Source organism: Pseudophryne corroboree, chromosome 6 (genome assembly GCF_028390025.1).
Source record: "Pseudophryne corroboree isolate aPseCor3 chromosome 6, aPseCor3.hap2, whole genome shotgun sequence".
NCBI lineage: Eukaryota > Metazoa > Chordata > Amphibia > Anura > Myobatrachidae > Pseudophryne > Pseudophryne corroboree.
Genome location: NC_086449.1, coordinates 34407478 through 34432880, shown reverse-complemented (window position 1 = coordinate 34432880; position 25403 = coordinate 34407478). Strand labels below are relative to the sequence as shown.

The 25403-nt window shown below is 47.4% G+C and overlaps 1 protein-coding gene and 1 long non-coding RNA gene across 2 annotated transcripts in view; one reads left to right on the top strand and one right to left on the bottom strand.

Moving 5' to 3' along the window:
* The window catches only part of LOC134935985 (uncharacterized), a 45902-nt gene extending 33421 nt beyond the window's left edge, over positions 1–12481 (bottom strand). The window contains exon 1 of the long non-coding RNA XR_010180433.1: positions 12250–12481. This is a non-coding gene — a long non-coding RNA (uncharacterized LOC134935985). The remainder of the gene's footprint in view (positions 1–12249) is intronic.
* The window catches only part of LOC134935984 (zinc finger protein 260-like), a 31340-nt gene extending 8362 nt beyond the window's left edge, over positions 1–22978 (top strand). Inside the window, exon 2 of the mRNA XM_063930850.1 lies at positions 20234–22978. Coding sequence (XP_063786920.1) covers positions 20415–22529 — 2115 coding nt within the window. The 5' untranslated portion in view covers positions 20234–20414 and the 3' untranslated portion in view covers positions 22530–22978. The remainder of the gene's footprint in view (positions 1–20233) is intronic.
* Positions 22979–25403: the final 2425 nt, after the last annotated feature.

Below are 25403 nucleotides of genomic sequence, written 5' to 3'. Positions count from 1 at the left end.
CCAATGTTATAAAAAAGTAATGGAATTAAAAAATGTATCACGTGATATATAAAAATGTAAAAGCAAAAATAATTGCAAATGGATCTCTTGCTTAATTTTCCTGATGAAGATGAAGATTAACATGTAAATTACAAAAAAATATTATCTAGCAATAGAAGTGCACTGTTTTTGTTTTACACGCATAAAATGTAAAATTATTTTGTACTGTGTCCCACCAGTGACAAAATAAAACATCATTATTTTGCCTAATACTAATACTTTTATTCTTTTTTTTTTTTTGTATCGTATTCTACACCAAGTTCTTACTTCACAATGGGTAAATAACATTTTTTTATCCCACCTGTACATTCACAGAGATTGTTTCAAATTGCTTGCTATAAGAGAAGGTATGTCTACTTTCTGTCCCACCCATGACACACATGCCATACCTATCGATGCAAATAAAGAGTTACTATACACATCTTATAACACCATGCTTACTGTATGTATGCTACCATAATAATGTAAATATACTTCATATTATGAGAGAGAGCCTCTTTTGATAAGAAATCCTTAGTGCAAATGTCCCACCTGTGACAGTGGAATGCCCCTAATCCCTCTGTGCTCATTGCAGTTTCAGTAATACAATCCCTTCTTCTTAACACTCATGGGCAGGTCTTACCAAAAGGGGTGGCTTGTAGGGTAATTTCCACAGGCCTCCGACTGGCAGGGGACCTTAAACTTTTTTGGCTTACTGCTTATCAGGATTGGACGAGGGTCATGACTTCCTCTTCAAATACTGGGGAAACAGAAGTCGAGGTTGGTAGGAAGAATGGGGAGGGGTGGTCAGGGAAAGGAGGTGGCGGGTTGCTGAGTGGTGGAATGTGATGTTCTGACGAATGGAGTTCATTTTAGATGGGAAGTGGGTGGCAAAGTCAAGGGCAGAGAGTGAGGAGGGGAGTTGAGGTGGGGTTGGGCAGAGGAGGGAGTTGACAGTGGCAATGAGATGCTGGGGGTTTGAAATCTGGGTGATGAGGTTCTTGAAAACGAGTTTTATGGTAAGAACTTACCTTTGTTAAAACTCTTTCTGCGAGGTACACTGGGCTCCACAAGGATTGGACAATGGGGTGTAGAGTAGGATCTTGATCCGAGGCACCAACAGGCTCAAAGCTTTGACTGTTCCCAGAATGCACAGCGCCGCCTCCTATATCACCCCACCTCCCAGCACAGGAGCTCAGTTTTTAGTTAACCAGCCCAATGCAGTAGCAGGTAAAGAGATGACAACAGTTAGTAGCCACAAACACCACACACTCACGACAGGAGAAGTGTCAGCGGCTAATGCCATACCAACCCAAAGAAGCTAAGTGCGTCAGGGTGGGCGCCTTGTGGAGCCCAGTGTACCTCGCAGAAAGAGTTTTAACAAAGGTAAGTTCTTACCATAAAACTCGTTTTCTGCTGCAGGGTACACTGGGCTCCACAAGGATAGACATAGGGGATGTCCTAAAGCAGTTCCTTATGGGAGGGGAAGCACTGTAGCGGGCACAAGAACCCGGCGTCCAAAGGAAGCATCCTGGGAAGCGACATTATCGAAGGCATAGAACCTTATGAACGTGGTCCCGGAAGACCACGTAGCCGCCTTGCACAATTGATCAAGGGTCGCACCACGTTGGGCCGCCCAAGAAGGTCCAACAGACCGAGTAGAATGGGCCGTAATGTGAGCAGGAGCCGACAGACCAGCCTTCACATAAGCATGTGCAATCACCATTCTAATCCATCTGGCCAAAGTCTGCCTGGGAGCAGGCCAGCCACGTTTGTGAAATCCAAACAAAACAAAGAGAGAATCAGATTTTCAAATAGAAGCAGTTCTCTTCACATAGATACGGAGAGCCCTTACCACATCCAAAGACCGCTCTTTGGGAGACAAATCAGGAGAGACAAAGGCCGGAACCACAATCTCCTGATTAAGGTGGAACGAAGAAACCACCTTAGGTAAATATCCGGGACGAGTCCTAAGAACCGCCCGGTCACGGTGAAAAATCAGATATGGGGAACTACAAGACAAGGCACCCAGATCCGACACTCTTCTAGCAGAGGCAATAGCCAGCAAGAACACCACCTTAAGGGAAAGCCACTTAAGGTCAGCTGAACCAAGAGGTTCAAATGGAGGCTCCTGCAATGCCTCCAAAACCACCAAGTCCCAAGGAGCCACAGGCGGAACATAGGGAGGTTGGATACGCAACACACCCTGAGTGAAAGTATGAACATCAGGTAAAGTCGCAATTTTTCTCTGAAACTACACCGACAAGGCAGAAATATGAACCTTGAGGGAGGCCAGACGCAGGCCCAAATCCAGGCCCTGCTGCAGAAAAGCCAAAAGTTTGGCTGTACTAAACTTGGAAGCATCATAATTGTTAGATGCGCACCAAACAAAGTAGGAATGCCAGACCCTATGATAAATCCGAACAGAAGCCGGTTTCCGGGCCCGCAACATAGTTTGAATGACGGCCTCAGAAAAACGGTTAGCCCTCAAGACGGAAGTTTCAAGAGCCACGCCGTCAAAGATAGCCGGGCTAGGTCCTAGTAGACACAGGGGCCCTGAACGAGGAGGTCTGGGCGTTGTGGAAGTAAAATTGGACGCTCCGACGATAGGCCCTGCAGGTCTGAGAACCAGTGCCGTCTGGGCCACGCTGGAGCTATGAGAAGCAGATTTCCTTTTTCTTGCTTGAACTTCCGAATTACCCTGGGCAGGAGTGACACCGGAGGGAACACGTACGGCAGCCGAAACATCCAAGACACCGCCAGCGCATCCACGAATGCTGCTTGAGGATCCCTTGTCCTTGCTCTGAAGACCGGAACCTTGTGATTGTGTCGAGACGCCATCAGATCCACGTCTGGAAGGCCCCACTTTTCCACGAGGAGTTGAAACACTTCTGGATGGAGGCCCCACTCGCCGGCATGCACGTCCTGACGACTGAGAAAGTCCGCTTCCCAATTCAGGACTCCCGGAATGAATATTGCCGATATGGCCGGTAGATGGCGTTCTGCCCAACGTAGAATCCGTGAGACTTCCTTCATTGCCAAACGGCTTTGAGTGCCGCCTTGATGATTTATGTAAGCCACTGTGGTGGCGTTGTCCGACTGTACTTGAACAGGACGGTTCTGAATCAAATGCTGGGCCAGGTTCAACGCATTGAAGACCGGCCGCAATTCCAGAATGTTGATCGAGAGGAGAGATTCCTCCTTGGTCCACCGACCCTGAAGGGAGTGTTGCTCCAGCACCGCGCCGCAACCTCTTAGACTGGCATCTGTCGTCAACAGGACCCAGTTGGATATCCAGAAGGGACGACCCCTGCACAATTGTTGGTCCCGGAGCCACCAGTGTAGCGACAGACGGACCTCCGGAGTCAAGAAGATCATTTGAGACCTGATCCGGTGAGGCAGGCCGTCCCACTTGGGTAGAATCAGCCTCTGGAGGGGGCGAGAATGGAATTGAGCATACTACACCATGTCGAATGCTGACACCATGAGGCCCAGCACCCGCATTGCCGAATGTATCAACACTTGAGGACGAGAAAGGAAGTAACGAATCCTGTCCTGAATCTTCAGGACTTTCTCCTGAGACAAGAACAACCGTTGGTTGTGAGTGTCCAACAACGCTCCCAGGTGCACCATGCTCTGAGCAGGGACCAGGGAGGATTTCTTCCAGTTGATGGGCCACCCGTGGGCTTGTAGAAACCGGACCGTCATATCCAAATGACGCAGGAGAAGATCTGGGGAATTTGCCAGGATTAACAAGTCGTCCAGATACGGCAGTATCCTGACCCCTTGACGACGGAGTACCACTGTCATCACCGCCATAACTTTGGTGAAGACTTGCGGAGCTGTTGTCAAACCAAAAGGTAACGCCCGAAACTGGTAATGTAGGTTGCCAATAGCGAACCTCAGGTATTGTTGATGTGACAGTGCTATAGGAATATGCAGGTAAGCATACTGTATGTCCAGGAAGACCATGTAGTCCCCAGGTTCCAAGGCCAGAACTATAGAGCGAAGGGTTTACATACAGAACTTGGAAACCTTCACAAACCTGTTCAATGCCTTGAGGTTGAGAATGGGCCGGGAGGACCCATTCGGTTTCAGGACTAGAAACAGCGGAGAATAGTACCCCCGGCCCCTCTGAGCAAGAGGCACCTGTACGACGACTCCTGTATCCAGGAGGGTCTGTACCACCGAGTGTAGAGTTTTTGCCTTTGGTCCAAAGGAACATCTGTTTTTGAAAGCTATGTCGTAACCTCGAGTGACGACTTCCCGTACCCAGGCATCCGAAGTGGTCTTCAACCATTCCTGGGTATACCCTAGAAGCCGGCCCCCCACCCAGGGGGAGGCCCGCCCCGTCATGTGGCAAGCTTTTCGGTTTTGGCAGCTGGCTGACGGGCCGCCCAGGCTCTTTTGGGCTTCGGCTTACCAGGCTTGGAAGTGCGGGCCTGCCTATGGTACGTCTGACCTTTTGCTTTACCTGAAGGACGAAAGGGGCGAAAGGACGTACCTTTAGCCTTCGACACAGAAGGAGCGGTATTAGGCAGACAGGCAGTCTTGGCAGTAGCCAAGTCATCCACAACTTTATTTCTCTAACGTCCTAAGTGGATGCTGGGGACTCCGTAAGGACCATGGGGAATAGCGGCTCCACAGGAGACTGGGCACATCTAAAGAAAGCTTTAGGACTATCTGGTGTGCACTGGCTCCTCCCCCTATGACCCTCCTCCAAGCCTCAGTTAGATCTCTGTGCCCGAACGAGAAGGGTGCACACTAGGGGCTCTCCTGAGCTTCTTAGTGAAAGTTTTAGATTAGGTTTTTTATTTTCAGTGAGACCTGCTGGCAACAGGCTCACTGCATCGAGGGACTAAGGGGAGAAGAAGCGAACTCACCTGCGTGCAGAGTGGATTGGGCTTCTTAGGCTACTGGACATTAGCTCCAGAGGGACGATCACAGGCCCAGCTTGGATGGGTCCCAGAGCCGCGCCGCCGGCCCCCTTACAGAGCCAGAAGGCAGAAGAGGTCCGGAAAATCGGCGGCAGAAGACGTCCTGTCTTCAACAAGGTAGCGCACAGCACTGCAGCTGTGCGCCATTGCTCTCAGCACACTTCGGTCACTGAGGGTGCAGGGCGCTGGGGGGGGGGGCGCCCTGAGACGCAATAAAAACACCTTGGATGGCAAAAAAAATGCATCACATATAGCTCCTGGGCTATATGGATGCATTTAACCCCTGCCAGAATCCATAAAAAAGCAGGAGAAAAGTCCGCGAAAAAGGGGCGGGGCCTATCTCCTCAGCACACTGGCGCCATTTTCCCTCACAGCTCCGTTGGAGGGAAGCTCCCTGTCTCTCCCCTGCAGTCACTACACTACAGAAAGGGTTAAAAAAAGAGAGGGGGGCACTAATTAGGCGCAATATTAACTATACAGCAGCTATAAGGGGAAAAACACTTATATAAGGTTATCCCTGTATATATATAGCGCTCTGGTGTGTGCTGGCAAACTCTCCCTCTGTCTCCCCAAAGGGCTAGTGGGGTCCTGTCCTCTATCAGAGCATTCCCTGTGTGTGTGCTGTATGTCGGTACTTTTGTGTCGACATGTATGAGGAGAAAAATGATGTGGAAACGGAGCAGATTGCCTGTAATAGTGATGTCACCCCCTAGGGGGTCGACACCTGAGTGGATGAACTGTTGGAAGGAATTACGTGACAGTGTCAGCTCTGTATAAAAGACAGTGGTTGACATGAGACAGCCGGCTACTCAGCTTGTGCCTGTCCAGACGTCTCATAGGCCGTCAGGGGCTCTAAAGCGCCCGTTACCTCAGATGGCAGATATAGACGCCGACACGGATACTGACTCCAGTGTCGACGGTGAAGAGACGAATGTGACTTCCAGTAGGGCCACACGTTACATGATTGAGGCAATGAAAAATGTTTTACACATTTCTGATAATACGAGTACCACCAAAAAAGGGGTATTATGTTCGTGAGGAAAAACTACCTGTAGTTTTCCTGAATCTGAGAAATTAAATGAGGTGTGTGATGATGCGTGGGTTTCCCCCGATAACAACGGATAATTTCTAAAATGTTATTGGCATTATATCCTTTCCCGCCAGAGGTTAGGGTGCGTTGGGAAACACCCCCTAGGGGGGATAAAGCGCTCACACGCTTGTAAGGGCTCTACCTTCGCCTGAGATGGCCGCCCTTAAGGATCCTGCTGATAGAAAGCAGGAGGGTATCCTAAAATGTATTTACACACATACTGGTGTTATACTGCGACCAGCAATCGCCTCAGCCTGGATGTGCAGTGCTGGGTTGGCGTGGTCGGATTCCCTGGCTGAAAATATTGATACCCTAGATAGGGACAGTATATTTTTGCCTATAGAGCATTTAAAAGATGCATTTTTATATATGCGTGATGCACAGCGGAATATTTGCCGACTGGCATCAAGTCTAAGCGCGTTGTCCATTTCTACCAGTAGAGGGTTATGGACACGTCAGTGGTCAGGTGATGCGTATTCCAAACGGCATTTGGAAGTATTGCTTTATTAAGGGAGGAGTTATTTGGGGTCGGTCTTTCAGACCTGGTGGCCACGGCAACAGCTGGGAATTCCACGTTTGTACCCCAGGTCGCCTCTCAACATGAGAAGACGCCGTATTATCAGGCGCAGTCTTTTCGTGGACAAGCGGGCAAAAGGTTCCTCATTTCTGCCCCGTGACAGAGGGAGAGGAAAAAGGCTGCAGAAATCAGCCAGTTCCCAGGAACAGAAACCCTCTCCCGCCTCTGCCAAGCCCTCAGTATACGCTGGGGCTTTACAAGCAGAATCAGGCACGGTGGGGGGCCCGTCTCAATGAATTTCAGCGCGCAGTGGGCTCACTCGCAAGTAGACCCCTGGATCCTTCAGGTGATATCTCAGGGGTACAAATTAGAATTCGAGACGTCTCCCCCTCGCCGTTTCCTAAAGTCGGCTTTACCGATGTCTCCTTCTGACAGGGAGACAGTTTTGGAAGCCATTCACAAGCTGTATTCCCAGCAGGTGATAATCAAGATACCCCTCCTGCAACAGGGAACGGGGTATTATTCCACACTGTTGTGGTACCGAAGCCGGACGGCTCGGTGAGACCGATTCTAAATCTAAAATCTTTGAACACTTACGTACAGAGGTTCAAATTCAAGATTGAGTCACTCAGAGCAGTGATTGCGAACCTGGAAGAAGGGGACTACATGTTGTCTCGGGACATCAAGGATGCTTACCTTCATGTCAAAATTTACCCTTCTCACCAAGGGTACCTCAGGTTTATGGTACAGAACTGTCACTATCAGTTCAGACGCTGCCGTATGGAACACGGCACCCCGGGTCTTTACCAAGGTAATGGCCGAAATGATGATATTCCTTCGAAGGAAGTGAATTTTAGTTATCCCTTCCTTGGACAATTCCCTGATAAGGGTAAGATCCAGGGAACAGTTGGAGGTCGGTGTAGCACTATCTCAGGTAGTGTTGCGGCAGCACGATTGGATTCTCAATATTCCAAAATCGCACCTGGTTCCGACGACGTGTCTTCTGTTCCTAGGGATGATCCTGGACACAGTCCAGAAAAAGGTGTTTCTCCCGGAGGAGAAAGCCAGGGAGTTATCCGAGCTAGTCAGGAACCTCCTAAAACCGAGCCAAGTCTCAGTGCATCAATGCACAAGGGTTCTGGGTAAAATGGTGGCTTCCTACGAAGCAATCCCATTCGGCAGATTCCACGCAAGAACTTTCCAGTGGGACCTGCTGGACAAATGATCCGGATCGCATCTTCAGATGCATCAGCGGATAACCCTGTCACCAAGGACAAGGGTGTCCCTCCTGTGGTGGTTGCAGAGTGCTCATCTTCTAGAGGGCCGCAGATTAGGCATTCAGGACTGGGTCCTGGTAACCACGGATGCCAGCCTGCGAGGCTGGGGAGCAGTCACACAGGGAAGGAATATCCAGGGCTTATGGTCAAGCCTGGAGACATCACTTCACATAAATATCCTGAAGCTAAGGGACATTTACAATGCTCTAAGCTTAGCAAGACCTCTGCTTCAAGGTCAGCCGGTGTTGATCCAGTCGGACAACATCACGGCAGTCACCCACGTAAACAGACAGGGTGGCACAAGAAGCAGGAGGGCAATGGCAGAAGCTGCAAGGATTCTTCGCTGGGCGGAAAATCATGTGATAGCACTGTCAGCAGTATTCATTCCGGGAGTGGACAACTGGGAAGCAGACTTCCTCAGCACGACCTCCACCCGGGAGAGTGGGGACTTCACCCAGAAGTCTTCCACATGATTAAAAACTCGACAGGTATTGCGCCAGGTCCAGGGACCCTCAGGCAATAAGCTGTAGACGCTCTGGTAACACCGTGGATGTACCAGTCAGGGTATGTGTTCCCTCCTCTGCCTCTCATACCCAAGGTACTGAGATTGATAAGATGGAGAGGAGTAAGCACTATATTCGTGGTTCCGGATTGGCCAAGAAGGACTTGGTAACCGGAACTTCAAGAGATGCTCACGGAGGATCCGTGGCCTCTACCTCTAAGAAGGGACCTGCTCCAGCAAGGACCCTGTCTGTTCCAAGACTTACCGCGGCTGCGTTTGACGGCATGGCGGTTGAACGCCGGATCCTGAAGGAAAAAAGGCATTCCGGATGAAGTCATCCCTATCCTGATCAAAGCCAGGAAGGATGTAACCGCAAAAACATTATCACCGCAATTGGCGAAAATATGTTGCGTGGTGCGAGGCCAGTAAGGCCCGACGGAGGAAATTCTACTGGGTCGATTCCTACATTTCCTGCAAACAGGAGTGTCTATGGGCCTGAAATTGGGGTCCATTAAGGTTCAAATTTCGGCCCTGTCAATTTTCTTCCAAAAAGAACTAGCTTCAGTCCCTGAAGTTCAGACGTTTGTAAAAGGGGTACTGCATATACAGCCTCCTTTTGTGCCTCCAGTGGCACTTTGGGATCTCAATGTAGTTTTGGGTTCCAAAAGTCACATTGGTTTGAACCACTTAAATCTGTGGAGTTAAAATATCTCACATGGAAAGTGGTCATGCTGTTGGCCCTGGCCTGGGCCAGGCGCGTGTCAGAATTGGCGGCTTTATCCTGAAAAAGCCCTTATCTGATTTTCCATTCGGACAGGGCGGAATTGAGGACTCGTCCTCAGTTTCTCCCCAAGGTGGTTTCAGCGTCTCACCTGAACCAACCTATTGGTGGTGCCTGCGGCTACTAGGGACTTGGAGGCCTCCAAGTTGCTAGACGTTGTCAGTGCCCTGAAAATATATGTTTCCAGGACGGCTGGAGTCAGGAAATCTGACTCGCTGTTTATCCTGTGTGCACCCAACAAGCTGGGTGCTCCTGCTTCTAAGCAGACTATTGCTCGTTGGATTTGTAGTACAATTCAGCTTGCACATTCTGTGGCAGGCCTGCCACAGCCAAAAATCTGTAAATGCCCACTCCACAAGGAAGGTGGGCTCATCTTGGGCGGCTGCCCGAGGGGTCTCGGCTTTACAACTTTGCCGAGCAGCTACTTGGTCAGGAGCAAATACGTTTGTAAAATTCTACAAAATTGATATCCTGGCTGAGGAGGACCTGGAGTTCTCTCATTTGGTGCTGCAGAGTCATCCGCACTCTCCCGCCCGTTTGGGAGCTTTGGTATAATCCCCATGGTCCTTACGGAGTCCCTAGAATCCACTTAGGACGTTAGAGAAAATAAGAATTTACTTACCGATAATTCTATTTCTCATAGTCCGTAGTGGATGCTGGGCGCCCATCCCAAGTGCGGATTGTCTGCAATACTTGTACATAGTTATTGTTACAAAAATCGGGTTATTATTGTTGTGAGCCATCTTTCAGAGGCTCCTCTGTTATCATGCTGTTAACTGGGTTCAGATCACAGGTTATACGGTGTGATTGGTGTGGCTGGTAAGAGTCTTACCCGGGATTCAAAATCCTTCCTTATTGTGTACGCTCGTCCGGGCACAGTATCCTAACACTTGGAGGAGGGTCATAGGGGGAGGAGCCAGTGCACACCAGATAGTCCTAAAGCTTTCTTTAGATGTGCCCAGTCTCCTGTGGAGCCGCTATTCCCCATGGTCCTTACGGAGTCCCCAGCATCCACTACGGACTATGAGAAATAGAATTATCGGTAAGTAAATTCTTATTTTAAGTCCTCCCCAAACAGAATATCTCCCTTGAAAGGGAGTACCTCCAGGGTTTTTCTAGAGTCCAGATCCACAGACCAGGATCTCCGCCACAATATCCGGCGAGCCAGGACTGACGTAATAGAGGCCTTGGCTGCTAGGATACCGGCATCAGAAGCCGCCTCTTTAATATATCGAGAAGCTGTGACAATATATGACAAGCATTGTCTAGCATGGTCAGAAGAGATTTCAGCTTCTAACTCCAAGGCCCATGCTTCAATAGCCTCTGCAGCCCATGTAGCTGCAATAGTGGGCCTTTGTGCAGCACCAGTGAGGATGTAAGTCGCTTTCAGACAACCCTCCACACGTTTATCCGTAGGCTCTTTTAGAGACGTGACGGTAGTGACAGGCAGAGCTGAGGAAACCACCATCCTAGCCACATGTGAGTCCACTGGAGGAGGCGTTTCCCAATTTTTAGACAGCTCTGGCGCAAGGGGATAGCGAGCCAGCATCTTCTTTTGAGGCACAAACTTCGTACCCGGGTTTTCCCAGGGTTCCTTACGTATATCCACTAGGTGGTCAGAGTGGTTAAACAAGTTTTACCTCACCTTCTGACGCTTGAACATATCTGGTTTCTTAGGAGGGACGGATGGCTCGGGATCATCCGTAATCTGCAGAATTAACTTAATAGCCTCCAAAAGATCAGTAACATCCACATGTGAACTACCCTCTCCATCAGCCGTATCTGAGTCAGAACCTGAGGGGTCAGTATATGTGCCGTCTTTATCAGACAAGGTGTCTGTGACAGCAGTGGATTGTGAGGAGATAAGCGCTCACTTAGAGGACCTCTTGGACTTAGGCGAGCGTTGGTCAGACTGTTTAGTAGTCAAGGACTGGTTCAACTTCTTTAATTGAGCAGATAAATCGTCCGCCGACGGCGGGTTAGCTGCAGAGACCACATATGGCTGTACTGGCATTGGGGGTCCCATAGGGGGAGTTAGTTTATGAACTAGCGTATGCAGAAGCGTGGAAAAAGTGGCCCACGGTGGGACAGTATTTGCCTCCGTTGCCACAGTCCCACTGTGGGGCAAGGAGCCCCCAGAACCAGAGCCCACAGCTGCTATATTCTCCTCATATGTGTCTGTGGCGTCAGCATCACCGGCAGTGTGTTCAGCTTCAGAACCGTTACCCTCAGAAGCAGACATGATATAACTTGCAGTATGAGGTTAACACAGTACAATTATCAGCAGCACTATACCTCTGAACCCAAACCCCTGCGCAGTGTGGTCAGCACTAGCAGAGATAAAGGAGAGATATGGTGACTAAATCACAGAGAAAAATACGTAATACAGTATATCTTTGTGAAAATCCTATATTAGATAACACCTGACGCACCAAGCCCCCTCATGTTATAGAATATAGGGATAGCAGGTTGAGTGAAAGACACGAAATGGACACCACTCAGCTATCAAATGCAGACACAGAAAGTCACAGTTTGTACAATGCAGAGGTTATTACTAACAATAATACTGCACTGGACCAGCTTACACAGCTATATAACAAATGATATAACAGTACACAGTAAGAACTGGATGTATATCACAGGGTAATTGTACTATAAAACCCTGACTAAGTGCACTCTTTCTTAACTATCACTGTCTAAAAAGGCAGGTAGACTACTTAAGTGTCATGTAAAGGCACAGCGCTGACAACCAGGCGGCTTTACATAGGAGGATTTGCCCAAGCAGTCCCAGGAACAGTGAGCTGAGGGATATTGGCTCCGCAGACACTGACAGGGAGTGAGGAAAAGACAGATATGCAGCTCCAGGCCGGGAACACTTGCTAGAAATGGCGCCCTGGGGCTGGGGGAGGGGCTTCAGGTCTAAGCCTTATCCCCTCTGCTGGCAAAACCACCGGGTACTGTGGGCGATATAAGAATTGGTTTAGAGAGAAAACCTGACCTGCGCCCATGCCCTGGTGATCTAGTGGGATCGCCTGTACTTGCACAGTGTCCAGCGCACACGGCCCGCCTCCCACTGACCGCGCCGGATCGCGATAAAGTCCGGGTCCCGCAAGCGGGACCCACTTACCAGCTCCCGAATTGCGGCCACGCGATCCTGGAGAGCCTCAGCTGTGTGTCTCTAACGTGAAGAATACCGGAGCCTCCGCTGTAGGTACCCGGCAACCAGGGCTCGGGAGTGTACAGCGCCGCTGGGGAGAGCTGGAGTTGCAGCAGTGAATGTCACAAGACATTTACCACCGCTGCTGCCCTTGAAGTCTTAACTTTTTACCTCATAAAAAGCTTTTCTTAGGGCTGCCTGGAGCAGCCCCTCTGTTAAGTGCCTGCTTACTGCAGCACCAACTTACAAACTGAGCTCCTGTGCTGGGAGGCGGGGTGATATAGGAGGTGGCGCTGTGCATTCTGGGAACAGTCAAAGCTTTGAGCCTGTTGGTGCCCTGGATCAAGATCCTACTCTACACCCCATTGTCCAATCCTTGTGGAGCCCTGTGTACCCCGCAGCAGAAATATGACTTTAGAGAGAAAAGGTCAGCACTGTAGGATGAGAGAATATATTTGAAATGGAGGAAGTTCTCCTTGGAGCATTATTTCCTCCACTATGTGAACATTTCTGCAGATATCTAGTGAGTTTGGAATGCCAGGGATGAGTTGTTGATCTTTGAGGTTGAATAGTGTTCACCAGAGCAAGAACAGAAGTTAGGGAGGGATTGTATAGGGAAGTGCCTTGTTCAGTGCATGAGAGAGACAGAATAGGAGAAAGAAATGAATCGTGCATGGAGGATAAGGAAACTGTGTTGATAGCCTCAACGCTATGCTGTTACATTTTCTCCTTTTCTCTTACGTCCTAGAGGATGCGGGGGTCCACATTAGTACCATGGGGTATAGACGGGTCCACTAGGAGCCACTGGCACTTTAAGAGTTTGAGAGTGTGGGCTGGCTCCTCCCTCTATGCCCCTTCTATCAGACTCAGTTTAGAAAATGTGCCCAGAGGAGCCGGTCACAGCTAGGGGAGCTCCATAGGAGTTCTTTTAGGTTTTTTTGGAGTTAAGGCACAGGGAGGCTGCTGGCAACAGCCTCCCTGCTTCGAGGGACTAAGGGGGGGAGTAGTGTCCGCCCTGAGGGGTCTGAGCCACTGTCTCAGCTGACAGGAGACTTAGCTCCTGAGGGGATCTAACGTTCGCCGCCACAGGAGATCACTCACCCCAGCAGCATGCCGCCACCCCCTTACAGAACCAGAAGACTTCAGTGGCGAGTTAGTCACTGGCCCCCCTGGCAAGCGGGGAGCCGGTGTGAAGATGGCGGCAACAGGGTAGGGAGCGCAGTACTAACTGCACTCTGGGGCTCAGCGGTACATGGTGCGGCGCTGTGAGGGGCGCCCTGAGCCAACGCCTACACTGTCCAGCAAGCCTGTCAGGATCCCAGGATCGCTGCCAGCACAATTCCTCAAGCCAGTATAAACTACAGGAGAGCGGGAAGCAGCGCCATGAAAGGGGGCGGAGCTTCTCAGAGTGGACCCAGCAGCATTCAGCGCCATCTTCCTGCCTGCAGAAGCGCTGACAGGGAGAGCTGACCCCCCAAGTCAACTCCAGCTATCTTGTACGGTACCAGGGGGTTGTAGAAGGGAGGGGGAGGCTGTGTAAAGTCTGTGTAGTCTATTAAGGTACACAAACAGCGCTGGTAGTTTCATTAGTTCTACCGTAAAAAGCGCTGTGTGTGGGTTGGCTCCAATCTCTATGTCTCTCTGTGGCATACTTGGGGGGAAACTTTGTCTGACATTTCCCTGTGTGTGTGTGTGTGTGTGTGTGTGTGTGTGTGTGTTTACTCTCTCACATAGCCATGTCTAGGGACTCTGTGTCATATGCTGCAGAAGATGTTTCCTCTCAGGAGGGATCCATTCCATGTACACAGGATTGTAATGCTTTGTCTCAGATTCCTATTGTTGAAGCTAATACTGAGACTGAAACTCAGGTGTTGAAGAAGTCTATGGTAGTTTGGTCAGGCTCTGTCCCTATTCCTGCAAAATCCCCTAGCATGTTCCCACAGAAACGTGCACTTGCCCAAATTATGCAAGATGACACGGATACCGATTCTGATACTTCAGACGGTGATGGGGACGTGCTGAGGGGGGCGGCATCCCTTGCAAAGGGGGTGCAGCTCATGATGGGCCATTAAAGATGTGTTAAACATTAATGACACACCTGAGCAGGTTGAGGAGGCTTGCTTCACTGATAATAAGAAAGCCCCACTAACCTTTCCCGCGTCTAAAGAATTAATCGCTATATTTGAAAAATCCTGGAAAAACCCAGAGAAAAAATTCCAGATCCCAAAAAGTTCTGGTTGCTTTACACTTCCCTGAGGAAGATAGGAAAAACCACCAATTGTTGACGCATCTGTCTCCAGACTGTCTAAAAAAGGTGGTTTTACCTGTCCCTGGTTCTACCGCGTTGAAAGAACTGGCTGATCGTAAGATTGACACTTTGCTCAAATCCATATACACTGCTTCAGGAGTGGCCTTAAGGCCCACTATTGCCTGTGCATGGATTTCTAAAGCCATAGTAAAGTGGTGGTACATTACTAGAGGATTTGGATGCAGTGGATAGAAGTGACATTGAATTGTTTTTACGTAACATACAGGATTCTGCGGGTTTCATGGTGGAATCCATGAAAGACCTGGGTAGGCTGACTGCACGGATATCCTCCATGTCGGTATCAGCTCGCAGGGGACTCTGGCTACTCCAATGGTCTGCAGATGTCGAATCCTAGGAGAAGTGTGGAGAACCTAACCTACACAGGTCAGGCTCTATTGGGGGAAGCGTTGGATGCTTGGATTTCAACCGCGGGTAAGTCACCATTCCTTCCCTCTGCTACTCTTGCTATGAAGAAACCGTTTTCTTCAGCTGTGCAGTAGTCCTTTCGGACTGCTAAGACAAAAAAAGCCCAAGCCTTCTACCACTTTCTTTAGAGGTGGTCGGGCAAAATCCAAAAAGCCTGCACCCGCAGGCTCTCAGGACCAGAGACCTGCTTCTGGTTCCTCAAAATCCTCAGCATGACGGTGGACCTCAAAGCCTGGAGGACGGGCTGGTGGGTTCAAGACTCAGACGTTTCAGCATGTGTCATCCGGCCTGGATCCCTGGGTACAGGATATTGTGTCCCAGGGCTACAGACTGGAGTTTAAAGAACTCCCGCCTCACTGATTCTTCAAATCAGGCTTGCCAGCTTTGCTGACAGACAGGGCTATCCTACAGGAAGCCATCCTAAAATTGGTAAAAATCACAGGTCATTGTCCCAGTTCCACCTCATATTCAAAAGAAAGGTTATTATTCAAACATTTTCCTGGTACTGAAACCGAATGGTTCGGTCAGACCATATTTGAACTTGAAATCATTGAACCCTTACCTGAGGGTGTTCAAATTCAAAATGGAGTCTCAAAGAGCAGTGATTTCATGTCTGGAGGAGGGAGAGTTTCTGGTATCCCTGGATATCAAGGATGCGTATCTCCACATTCCGATTTGGCCGCCTCACAAGTCTTATCTCAGATTTGCGCTGTTGGATGGTCACTATCACTTCCAGGCACTACCATTCGGCCTCTCCACAGCACCGAGGGTGTTCACCAAGGTGATGGCAGAGATGATGGTTCTCCTCCGCAAACAGGGGGTGAACATAATCTCATATCTGGACGATCTGCTGATAAAGGCTTCGTCCAGGGAGAGGCTGTTGCAGTCCATTGTTCTCACGACTCATCTGCTCAGGGAACACAGTTGGATCCTGAATTTTCCAAAATCACATTTGGAGCCGACCAGGAGGTTGTCTTTTCTGGGAATAATCCTCGACACAGAAGTGCAGAGGGTGTGTCTTCCGGGGGAAAAAGCATTGGTGATACAAACAATAATCCGGGATGTCCTGAAGTCAGCCCGGGTTTCGGTTCATCAGTGCATTCGCCTTCTGGGGAAGATGGTGGCCTCTTACGAGGCTCTACAGTATGGAAGGTTTCATGCTCGGCCCTTCCAATTGGATCTCCTGGACAAGTGGTCGGGATCTCATCCACACATGCACCAGAGAATAAGTCTGTCGCCAAAGCCAGGATTTCACTTCTCTGGTGGCTACAACTACCTCACCTTCTGGAGGGCCGCAGGTTCGGGATTCAGGACTGGATCTTTCTAACCACGGATGCAAGTCTCCAGGACTGGGGCGCAGTCACTCAGGGGGAAACCTTCCAAGGAAGGTGGTCAAGCCTGGAATCCAGCCCACCAATAAACATTCGGTAACTACGGTCTACAACGGTCTTCTCCAATCGGCCCATCTTCTGCGAGATCGAGCCATTCAAGTGCAGTTGGACAATGTAACGACAGTGGCTTACATAAACCGACGGGGTGGAACGAAGAGTAGAGCTGCAATGTCAGGTAACAAGAATCATCCTCTGGGCAGAAAAACACGCGTTGGCGCTGTCCGCAATCTTCATTCCGGGAGTAGACAACTGCGAAGCGGACTTCTTCCGCAGACACGATCTCCATCCAGGAAAGTGGGGACTCCATCCGGAGGTGTTCATGGAGGTAACAGATCTTTGGGGTGTACCTCAAATAGACATGAGGGCCTCTCATCTTAACAAGATGCTTCGGTGGTATTGTTCCAGGTCGAGGGACCCGCAAGCCATGACGGTGGACGCCCTGGTGACTCCATGGGTGTTCCTGTCGGTGTGTGTGTTCCCTCCACTTCCACTCGTTCCAAGAGTTCTAAAACTCATAAGTAGAACAAGAGTTCACGTGACCCTCATTGCTCCGAACTGGCCAAGAAGGTCTTGGTACGTGGATCTTCTGGATCTACTGCTAGGAGAGCCGAGGCCTCTTCCTCTTCGGGAGGACCTGCAGCATCAGGGGCCGTTCGCTTATCAAGACTTACAACGGCTACGTTTGACGGCATGGAGGTTGAACGCAGATATTAGCTCGGAAGGGCATTCTGAAGAAGGTTATTCCTACCCTGATACAGGCTAGGAAAAGAGTAACGTCTAAACATTACCATCGAATTTGGAAAAAATATGTATCTTGGTGTGAGTCCGTGGAGTTTCAACTGGGACGGTTTCTCCTCTTCCTGCAAGCAGGTGTGGATATGGGCCTGAGGTTGGGATCCGTAAAGGTCCAGATTTCGGCCCTATCCATTTTCTTCCAGAAACAGTTGGCTTCCCTCCCTGAGGTTCAGACTTTTCTGAAAGGGGTTCTGCACATCCAGCCTTCCTTTGTGCCGCCTACGGCGCCCTGGGGATCTTAATGTGGTGTTACAGTTCCTCCAATCGGATTGGTTCGAACTCCTACCGGAGGTTGAGGTCAAATTTCTCTCGTGGAAGGCTGTTACTCTGTTGGTCTTAGCTTCTGCTGGACGTGTGTCGGAATTGGGTGCTTTGTCTTGGAAGAGCCCCTACTTGATCTTCCATGAAGATAGAGCTGAGCTCCAGACACGTCAGCAGTCCTTCCGAAGGTTGTGTCGACATTTCATATCAACCAACTTATTGTGGTGCCAGTTGCTACTGACTCCTCAATTTCATCACAGTCCTTGGATGTTGTAAGGGCACTGAAAATCTATGTGAAGAGGACTGCTCGTCACAGAAAATCGGACTCTCTGTTTGTCCTGTATGATCCCAAGAAACTTGGGTGTCATGCTTCTAAGCAGACGATCTCTCGCTGGATCAGGTTATCTATCCAGCATGCATATTCTACGGCAGGATTGCCGTGTCCTACGTCTGTTAAGGCCCACTCTACTCGTAAGGTGGGTTCTTCCTGGGCTGCCCGTGGTGTCTCGGCTTTACAGGTTTGCTGAACGGCTACTTTGTCTGGGTCGAACACGTTTGCAAAGTTCTACAAGTTTGATACTTTGGCCGCTGAGGACCTGAAATTTTGTCAATCAGTTCTGCAGGAGCCTCCGCACTCTCCCTCCTGTTTTGGGAGCTTTGGTACATCCCCATGGTACTAATGTGGACCCCAGCATCCTCCAGGACGTAAGAGATTTTAGGATTTTAATTACCTACCGGTAAATACTTTTCTCGTAGTCCGTAGATGATGCTGGGCGCCCGCCCAGCACTTCGTGATCCTGCATTGGTTACTTAGTTCAGTACTGCTTAGTTCTTGGTTAAGTACTGTTTTGTTACTTTTGTTAAGCCGTGTGAGCTGGTGTGAATCTCGCCACTATCTGTGTAAAATCCTTCTCTCGAAGTTGTCCGTCTCCTCGGGCACAGTTTCTAGACCAGGCATGTCCAAACTGCGGCCCTCCAGCTGTTTGGAAACTACATATCCCAGCATGCGCTGACACAGTTTTACTGTCAGAGAGTGCTAAAGCTGTGTCAGGGCATGCTGGGATGTGTAGTTTCTTAACAGCTGGAAGGCCACAGTTTGGACATGCCTGTTCTAGACTGAGTCTGGTAGGAGGGGCATAGAGGGAGGAGCCAGCCCACACTCTCAAACTCTTAAAGTGCCAGTGGCTCCTAGTGGACCCATGTATACCCCATGGTACTAATGTGGACCCCAGCATCCTCTACGGACTACGAGAAAAGGTTTTACTGGTAGTAATTAAAATCCTATTATCCTTTGCATCAGTTTTGTATTTTTCCCTTTTATATACAATCCTGATAAGCTCAGACTGAGACACTCACACATTCTCTGCCAAACATGCATATTTATTTAATGAAACAAATTATTTTATAATTTTTCTCTACTATAACGGTCTTTTACTTTTCTGATCATCCCTATTCCCTACCACCAAACTCACCCAATCTCATTCATAGAAATGTGCTATTTATCCTTTAATAACCTGGTATCATACAATAATGGACCCTAATTCCCCTGCACCCGTCACACTAATCTGAGTGACTGTGAGATCACATTGTCCCCATTTCCATGGTGTGTGCAGAGAGAATGGGGGCATCCTGGTGACAGTAGGTGTGACAGGGACAATAGCATGGGTTACCCACCTATGGTAAGTGCAGGGGGTCTGTAATGTATGTTCTGCACATACGGAGGTCAGAGGATTATCCAGTTACTATATACAGTGCACCGCTTCACTTTTTCCACATTTTGCTATGTTACAGCCTTATTCCAAAATGGAATAATTTTTTCCCCCTCAAACTTCTATACACAATACCCCATAATGGCAACATGAAAAAAAGTGTTTTTTTTTTAGATTTTTGCAAATTTATTAAAAAGAAAAAACTAAGAAATCACATGTACATAAGTATTCACAGCCTTTTCTCAATATTTCGTTGATGCACCTTTGTCAGCACTTACAGCCTCAAGTCTTTTTAAATATGATGCCACAAACTTGGCACACCTATCTTTGGGCAGTTTAGCCCATTCCTCTTCGCAACACCTCTCAAGCTCCATCAGGTTGGATGGAAAGCGTCAGTGCAGTCATTTTCAGATCTCTCCAGAGATGTTCAAGTCTGGGTTCTGGCTGGGCCACTCAAGGACATTCACAGAGTTGTCCTGAAGCCAATCCTTTGATATCTTGGCTGTGTTCTTAGGGTCGTTGGCATGCTGAAAGATTAACCATTGCCCCAGTCTGAGATCAAGAGCGCTCTGGAGCAGGTTTTCATCCAGGATATCTCTGTACATTGCTGCGTTTACCCTTCCCTCCATCCTGACTAGTCTCCCAGTTCCTGCAGCAGAAAAACATACCCCACAGCATGATGCTGCTACCACCATGTTTCACTGTAGGGATGGTATTGGCCTGGTGATGAGCGGTGCTTGGTATCCTCCAAACATGACGCCTGGCATTCACGCCAAAGAGTTCAATCTTTGTCTCATCAGACCAGAGAATTTTGTTTCTCATGGTCTGAGAGTCCTTCAGGTGCATTTTGGCAAACTCCAGGCGGGCTGCCATCCGGCTTCTGTCTGGCCACTCTATTTTCTCTCTAATTTGGCAACATACGCAAATATAAAGCAATGGTCAGTGACTGTGATATGTGCAGTTGTTTCTAAATCTACATCTTAATTATAAAGTAATACACTTCTACCATAAAAGTACAATTATCCTGGTAACCTTTCTGCTTTTACCTATCAACTTTCTTACAGGACAAAGAAGTAGCAGGATTCTTACTCATAATATTAGAAGACGTCGTGAAAAGGGACAATGTTCTCTAACAAGCCAACTAGAGACGTCAATTTCTTCTTACACCTCTAGAGCATTCACAAAAAATTCTCATGTTCTGGATAGAAGAAACATTCAACAACTAATTTGATTCTCATCTCGTACATGATGAGCCTCAAAGGAGAGAGAACCCATCTGTGCTCTGAGTGCGACAAAAGCTTTAATCGTTATTCAGAGCTTCTCACACATCACAAGAGCCACACAGGAGAGAAACCATTTACATGCTCTGAGTGCAGCGAACATTTTTTCAGTAAATCACATCTTGAGAGACATTGGAGGAGTCACACAGGAGAGAAACCATTTAAATGCTCTGAGTGCAGCAAATCTTTCACCCGTAATTCAAATCTTGAAAGACATTGGAAGAGTCACACAGGAGAAAAACCATTTAAATGCTCTGAATGCAGCAAGTGTCTTACCTCCAAGCGACAACTTGTTTTCCATCAGAGACTTCACACAGGAGAAAAACCATTTCAGTGCTCTGAATGTAGCAAGTGTTTTATCGCCAAGCGACAACTTGTTAAACATCAGACAATTCACACAGGCTCTGACTCTAGCAAGTGTTTTCCCCAAAAGTTATCTCTTGTCATTCATCAGAGGAACCACACCGGAGAGAAACCTTATAAATGTTCGGAATGCAGCAAGTGTCTTTCCTCCAAGCAACAACTTGTTATACACAAGAGGCTTCACACAGGAGAAAAGCCATTTAAATGCCCTGAATGTATCAAGTATTATATAGATCAGTCAAGTCTTCTTAGACATCAAAAGATTCACACAGGAGCGAAACCATTTAAATGTTCTGAGTGCAGCAAATGTTATGTCTATAAGGGAGATCTTGTTATACATCAGAGGATTCACACAGGAGTGAATCCATATAAATGTTTAGAATGCAACAAGTGTTTTTACCATAAATCACAACTTGTCGGTCATCATATGGTTCACACAGGAGAGAAACCATTTAAATGTTCTGAATGCAGCAAATGTTTTTACAAAAATTCGCAACTTGTTATACATCTGAGGATTCACACAGGAGAGAAACCATTTACCTGCTCCGAATGCAGCAATTGTTTTAAAGATTTGTCAAGTCTTCGTAAACATCAGAGGAGTCACACAGGAGAGAAACCATATATCTGCACTGAATGCAGCAAGAGTTTTACACATTGTTCAGGTCTTTGCAAACATCAGAGGAGTCACACAGGAGAGAAACCATTTACATGTTCTGAATGTAGCAAATGTTTTTCCCGTAAGTCATCTCTTGTTAGACATCAGAGGAGCCACACAGGAGAGAAGCCATATAAATGTCCGGAATGTGGCAAGTGTTTTACCGCCAACCGACAACTTGTTATACATGAGAGGAGTCACACAGGAGAGAAACCATTTAAATGCTCTGAATGTAGCAAGTGTTTTATCTCCAAGCGACGACTTGTTTTACATGAGAGGATTCACACAGGAGAGAAACCGTATAAATGTTCAGAATGCAGCAAGTGTTTTACTTCCAAGCCACAACTTGTTATACATCATAGGATTCACACAGGAGAGAAACCATATAAATGCTCTGAATGTAGCAAGTGTTTTATCTCCAAGCGACGACTTGTTTTACATCAGAGGATTCACACAGGAGGGAAACCATATAAATGTTCAGAATGCAGCAAGTGTTTTACTTCCAAGTCACAACTTGTTATACATCAGAGGATTCACACAGGAGAGAAACCATTTAAATGCTCTGAATGTAGCAAGTGTTTTACCTCCAAGCAACAACTTGTTTTACATCAGAGGATTCACACAGGAGAGAAACCGTATAAATGTTCAGAATGCAGCAAGTGTTTTACTTCCAAGTCACAACTTGTTATACATCAGAGGATTCACACAGGAGAGAAACCATTTAAATGTTCTGAATGCATCAAATGTTTTACCTACAAGCCACAACTTGTTATACATCGGAGGATTCACACAGGAGAAAAAACATTTATATGCTTTGAATGCAGAAAATGTTTTACAGATGGCTCAAGTCTTCGTAAACATCAGAAGATTCACACCGGAGATAAACAATTTACATGTTCTGAATGTAGCAAATGTTTTCCCCGTAAGTCATCTCTTGTTATACATCAGAGGAGCCACGCAGGAGTGAAATCATATAAATGTTTTGAATGCAGCAAATGTTTTACCTCCAAGCGACAGCATGTTACACATATGAGGATTCACACAGGAGAAAAAAATATATAAATGCTCCAAAAGTAGCAATTGTTATACAGAAACATAAAAAGATTCACACAGAAGAAACCATTTACGTGTTCTGAATGCATAGTGCTTTACTAGTAAGAAAAAAATCATAAATTACCTTTTATCACTACAATATCCATACAAGGGAGCCAATATAAATTTTCTGAAATGTGGCATGTTTTCTATAAATCGGTATCGATAAAGACAGGAGAGGATGAATTTTGTTTCCTTTATACAGCTATTGTTAATGTCATGTTATAATATGCCTAGTTATTTGATGTATTGGGTTGTTTTGTTTTATTTTGGGCAGTGCTACAGTTACAAGGATATTGATTGTGTTATATTTATTCTGTAATGGCACCACTCAAAGACTCAGCAGATAAAGCACCTTGAGCCCTATTGAAGAAAGAGCGCTATATAAATAAAATTATTGTTATTATTATTATTGTAAATTGCATAGGAGAACTTTGTTACTTTGTAACTATTGATTAAAAGTCAAGGTACTTCTAAGATGCATAAGTTCAGTAATTTAGAGTCCAGGCTTTTAGCAGAGACAAGACATTGGTGGGATCAGGAAATTATGTGCAAATATATAGATCATAATATGATCCTTAGAGTGTGACACATTTTCAAATCCTGTTCCTTTAAGGATGATCCTAAATTGACCTCTAATTGGAATACTGTATTGGACAAGTGTTCATTTCCACTGATTAGACTATTACTTTTATATAGAGGAAATTAGATTTCAAAATTATTTGGAGAAATTGAAAAAAACTCAAGACCTGCTGAAGTATTTTTAAAATGTGATTGGGTTTAAAGAACGAGATCAGATATTAAATAAAAAGAAATTGAGGATTATGAAAAATTCCTGGGTAATAATAAAAAATATTGATTTGACACTTTAATACTTAGGCTAACAATCTAGTGAGGTCCTTTACAGGAGGCATGTCAGGAATCAGTCTCCAGTAGGTAGATCTAATCCACCCTCTGATTTTTTAAGCTTAGAACAGACAGTTATGTGAAACAACTGGGAAGAAAGAATAATGAATTCAAATATGCATGTAAATGGAACAGATGTATATAGACAGACGTAAGAGTTGTAATTATAACTAATCGTGTGAAGATGAACATTATCCCAAACTGAATTATCACTATTTTTCGAAGGGGGCCAATACCAAAATCATTTATCGCAAAGCAAGAGAACTGATCAAAATTCTGGTGAATTCAAAGTAGAGTAAACCATTAATCAAGACAAATGACTAATTCATTTTTCTCTTACGTCCTAGAGGATGCTGGGGACTCCAAAAGGACCATGGGGTATAGACGGGATCCGCAGGAACTTGGGGGCACTAAAAAGACTTTGACTGGGTGTGAACTGGCTCCTCCCTCTATGCCCCTCCCCAGACCTCAGTTAGACTTTGTGCCCAGGAGTGACTGTTCACACACTAGGGGGAGCTCTACTGAGTTTCTCTAGAAAGACTTTTGTTAGGGTTTTTATTTTCAGGGAGACCTGCTGGCTACAGGCTCCCTGCATCGTGGGAGTGAGGGGAGAGAAGTCAGGCCTACTTCTGCTTAGTTAAGGGCTCTGCTTCTTAGGCTACTGGACACCATTAGCTCCAGAGGGTTCGATCACTTGGTTCACCTAGCTGCTTGTTCCCGGAGCCGCGCCGTCAACCCCCTCACAGAAGACAGAAGCCGGGTGAGTATTAGAAGATCCGAAGACTTCAGTGACGGCAGAAGACTTCAGTTTCGAGGTACAGCGCAGCGGTAGCGCTGCGCTCCGTGCTCCCACACACACCACCAATGGCACTCACAGGGTGCTGGGGGGGGGGGGCCCTGGGCAGCAGTTACTGAGGTTTTTACAACTGGTCTAAGCCATATTCGGTGCCCGGGCACCGTATATAAGACCCCCGCCAGTATAAAGAATTTAAATTTAATCGGGACTGAAGCGCGCCGGGAAGGGGCGGGGCTTAGCCGCACAGCTCACCAGCGCCATTTTCTTCTCTCCACAGCCGCTGCAGAGAACGCTGGCCCAGACCTCCAGGCTCCTCGCAAGTAACAGGGAGCAAAATGGGGGGGGGGGGGGGACACAAATAATTTTGGTGCTTTTATTGTTAGTATACAGCGCTGCTGACATATATTATTGTGTGTAGTATATGGACGCTGGGGTGTAAGCTGGCATACTCCCTCTGTTTCTCTCTCCAGGCTTCCCTGTAGGCTATCCCCTTTAAATTGCCCAGTGTGTTTGTTGGGTGTCGGTACTTCGTGTCGACATGTCTGAGGCTGAGTGTTCCTCCCCAGAGGAAGTTACTGGAGGCGCAGAAAAGGAGCTGGAAATGGCTCTGTCGGCACAGCCGACTGCTGATTGGGTTGCTATGTTGAGTACACTTAATGCTAATGTGGTTTTGTTGTCTAAGAGGCTTGATAAATCTGATTCTCAGACACAAACATGGAGAAAATCCATGGAGGATGCTTTGGCTCAGGTGCAGACTCCCTCAGGGTCGCAAAAGCGTTCATTTACCCAGATGGTAGATACAGATGCCGACACGGACTCTGATTCCGATGTCGATTTTAATGAGGCTACTTTACACCCAAGGGTAGTTAAGAGTATTCAGTACATGATTGTGGCTATTAAAGATGTCTTGCGTATCTGACGAACCGGCTGTTCAGGAAACAAGGATTTGCCTTTTTAAAGGGAAAAAACCTGAGGTGAAGTTTCCCCCCTCTCATGAAATGAATGCTCTTTGTGAAAAAGCTTGGGAGTCGCCGGACAAGAGGTGGCAGATTCCCAAGAGAATTTTTATGGCGTATCCTTTCCCCTCTGATGACAGGGAAAAATGGGAGTCGTCTCCGAATGTCGACAAGGCTCTATCCCGT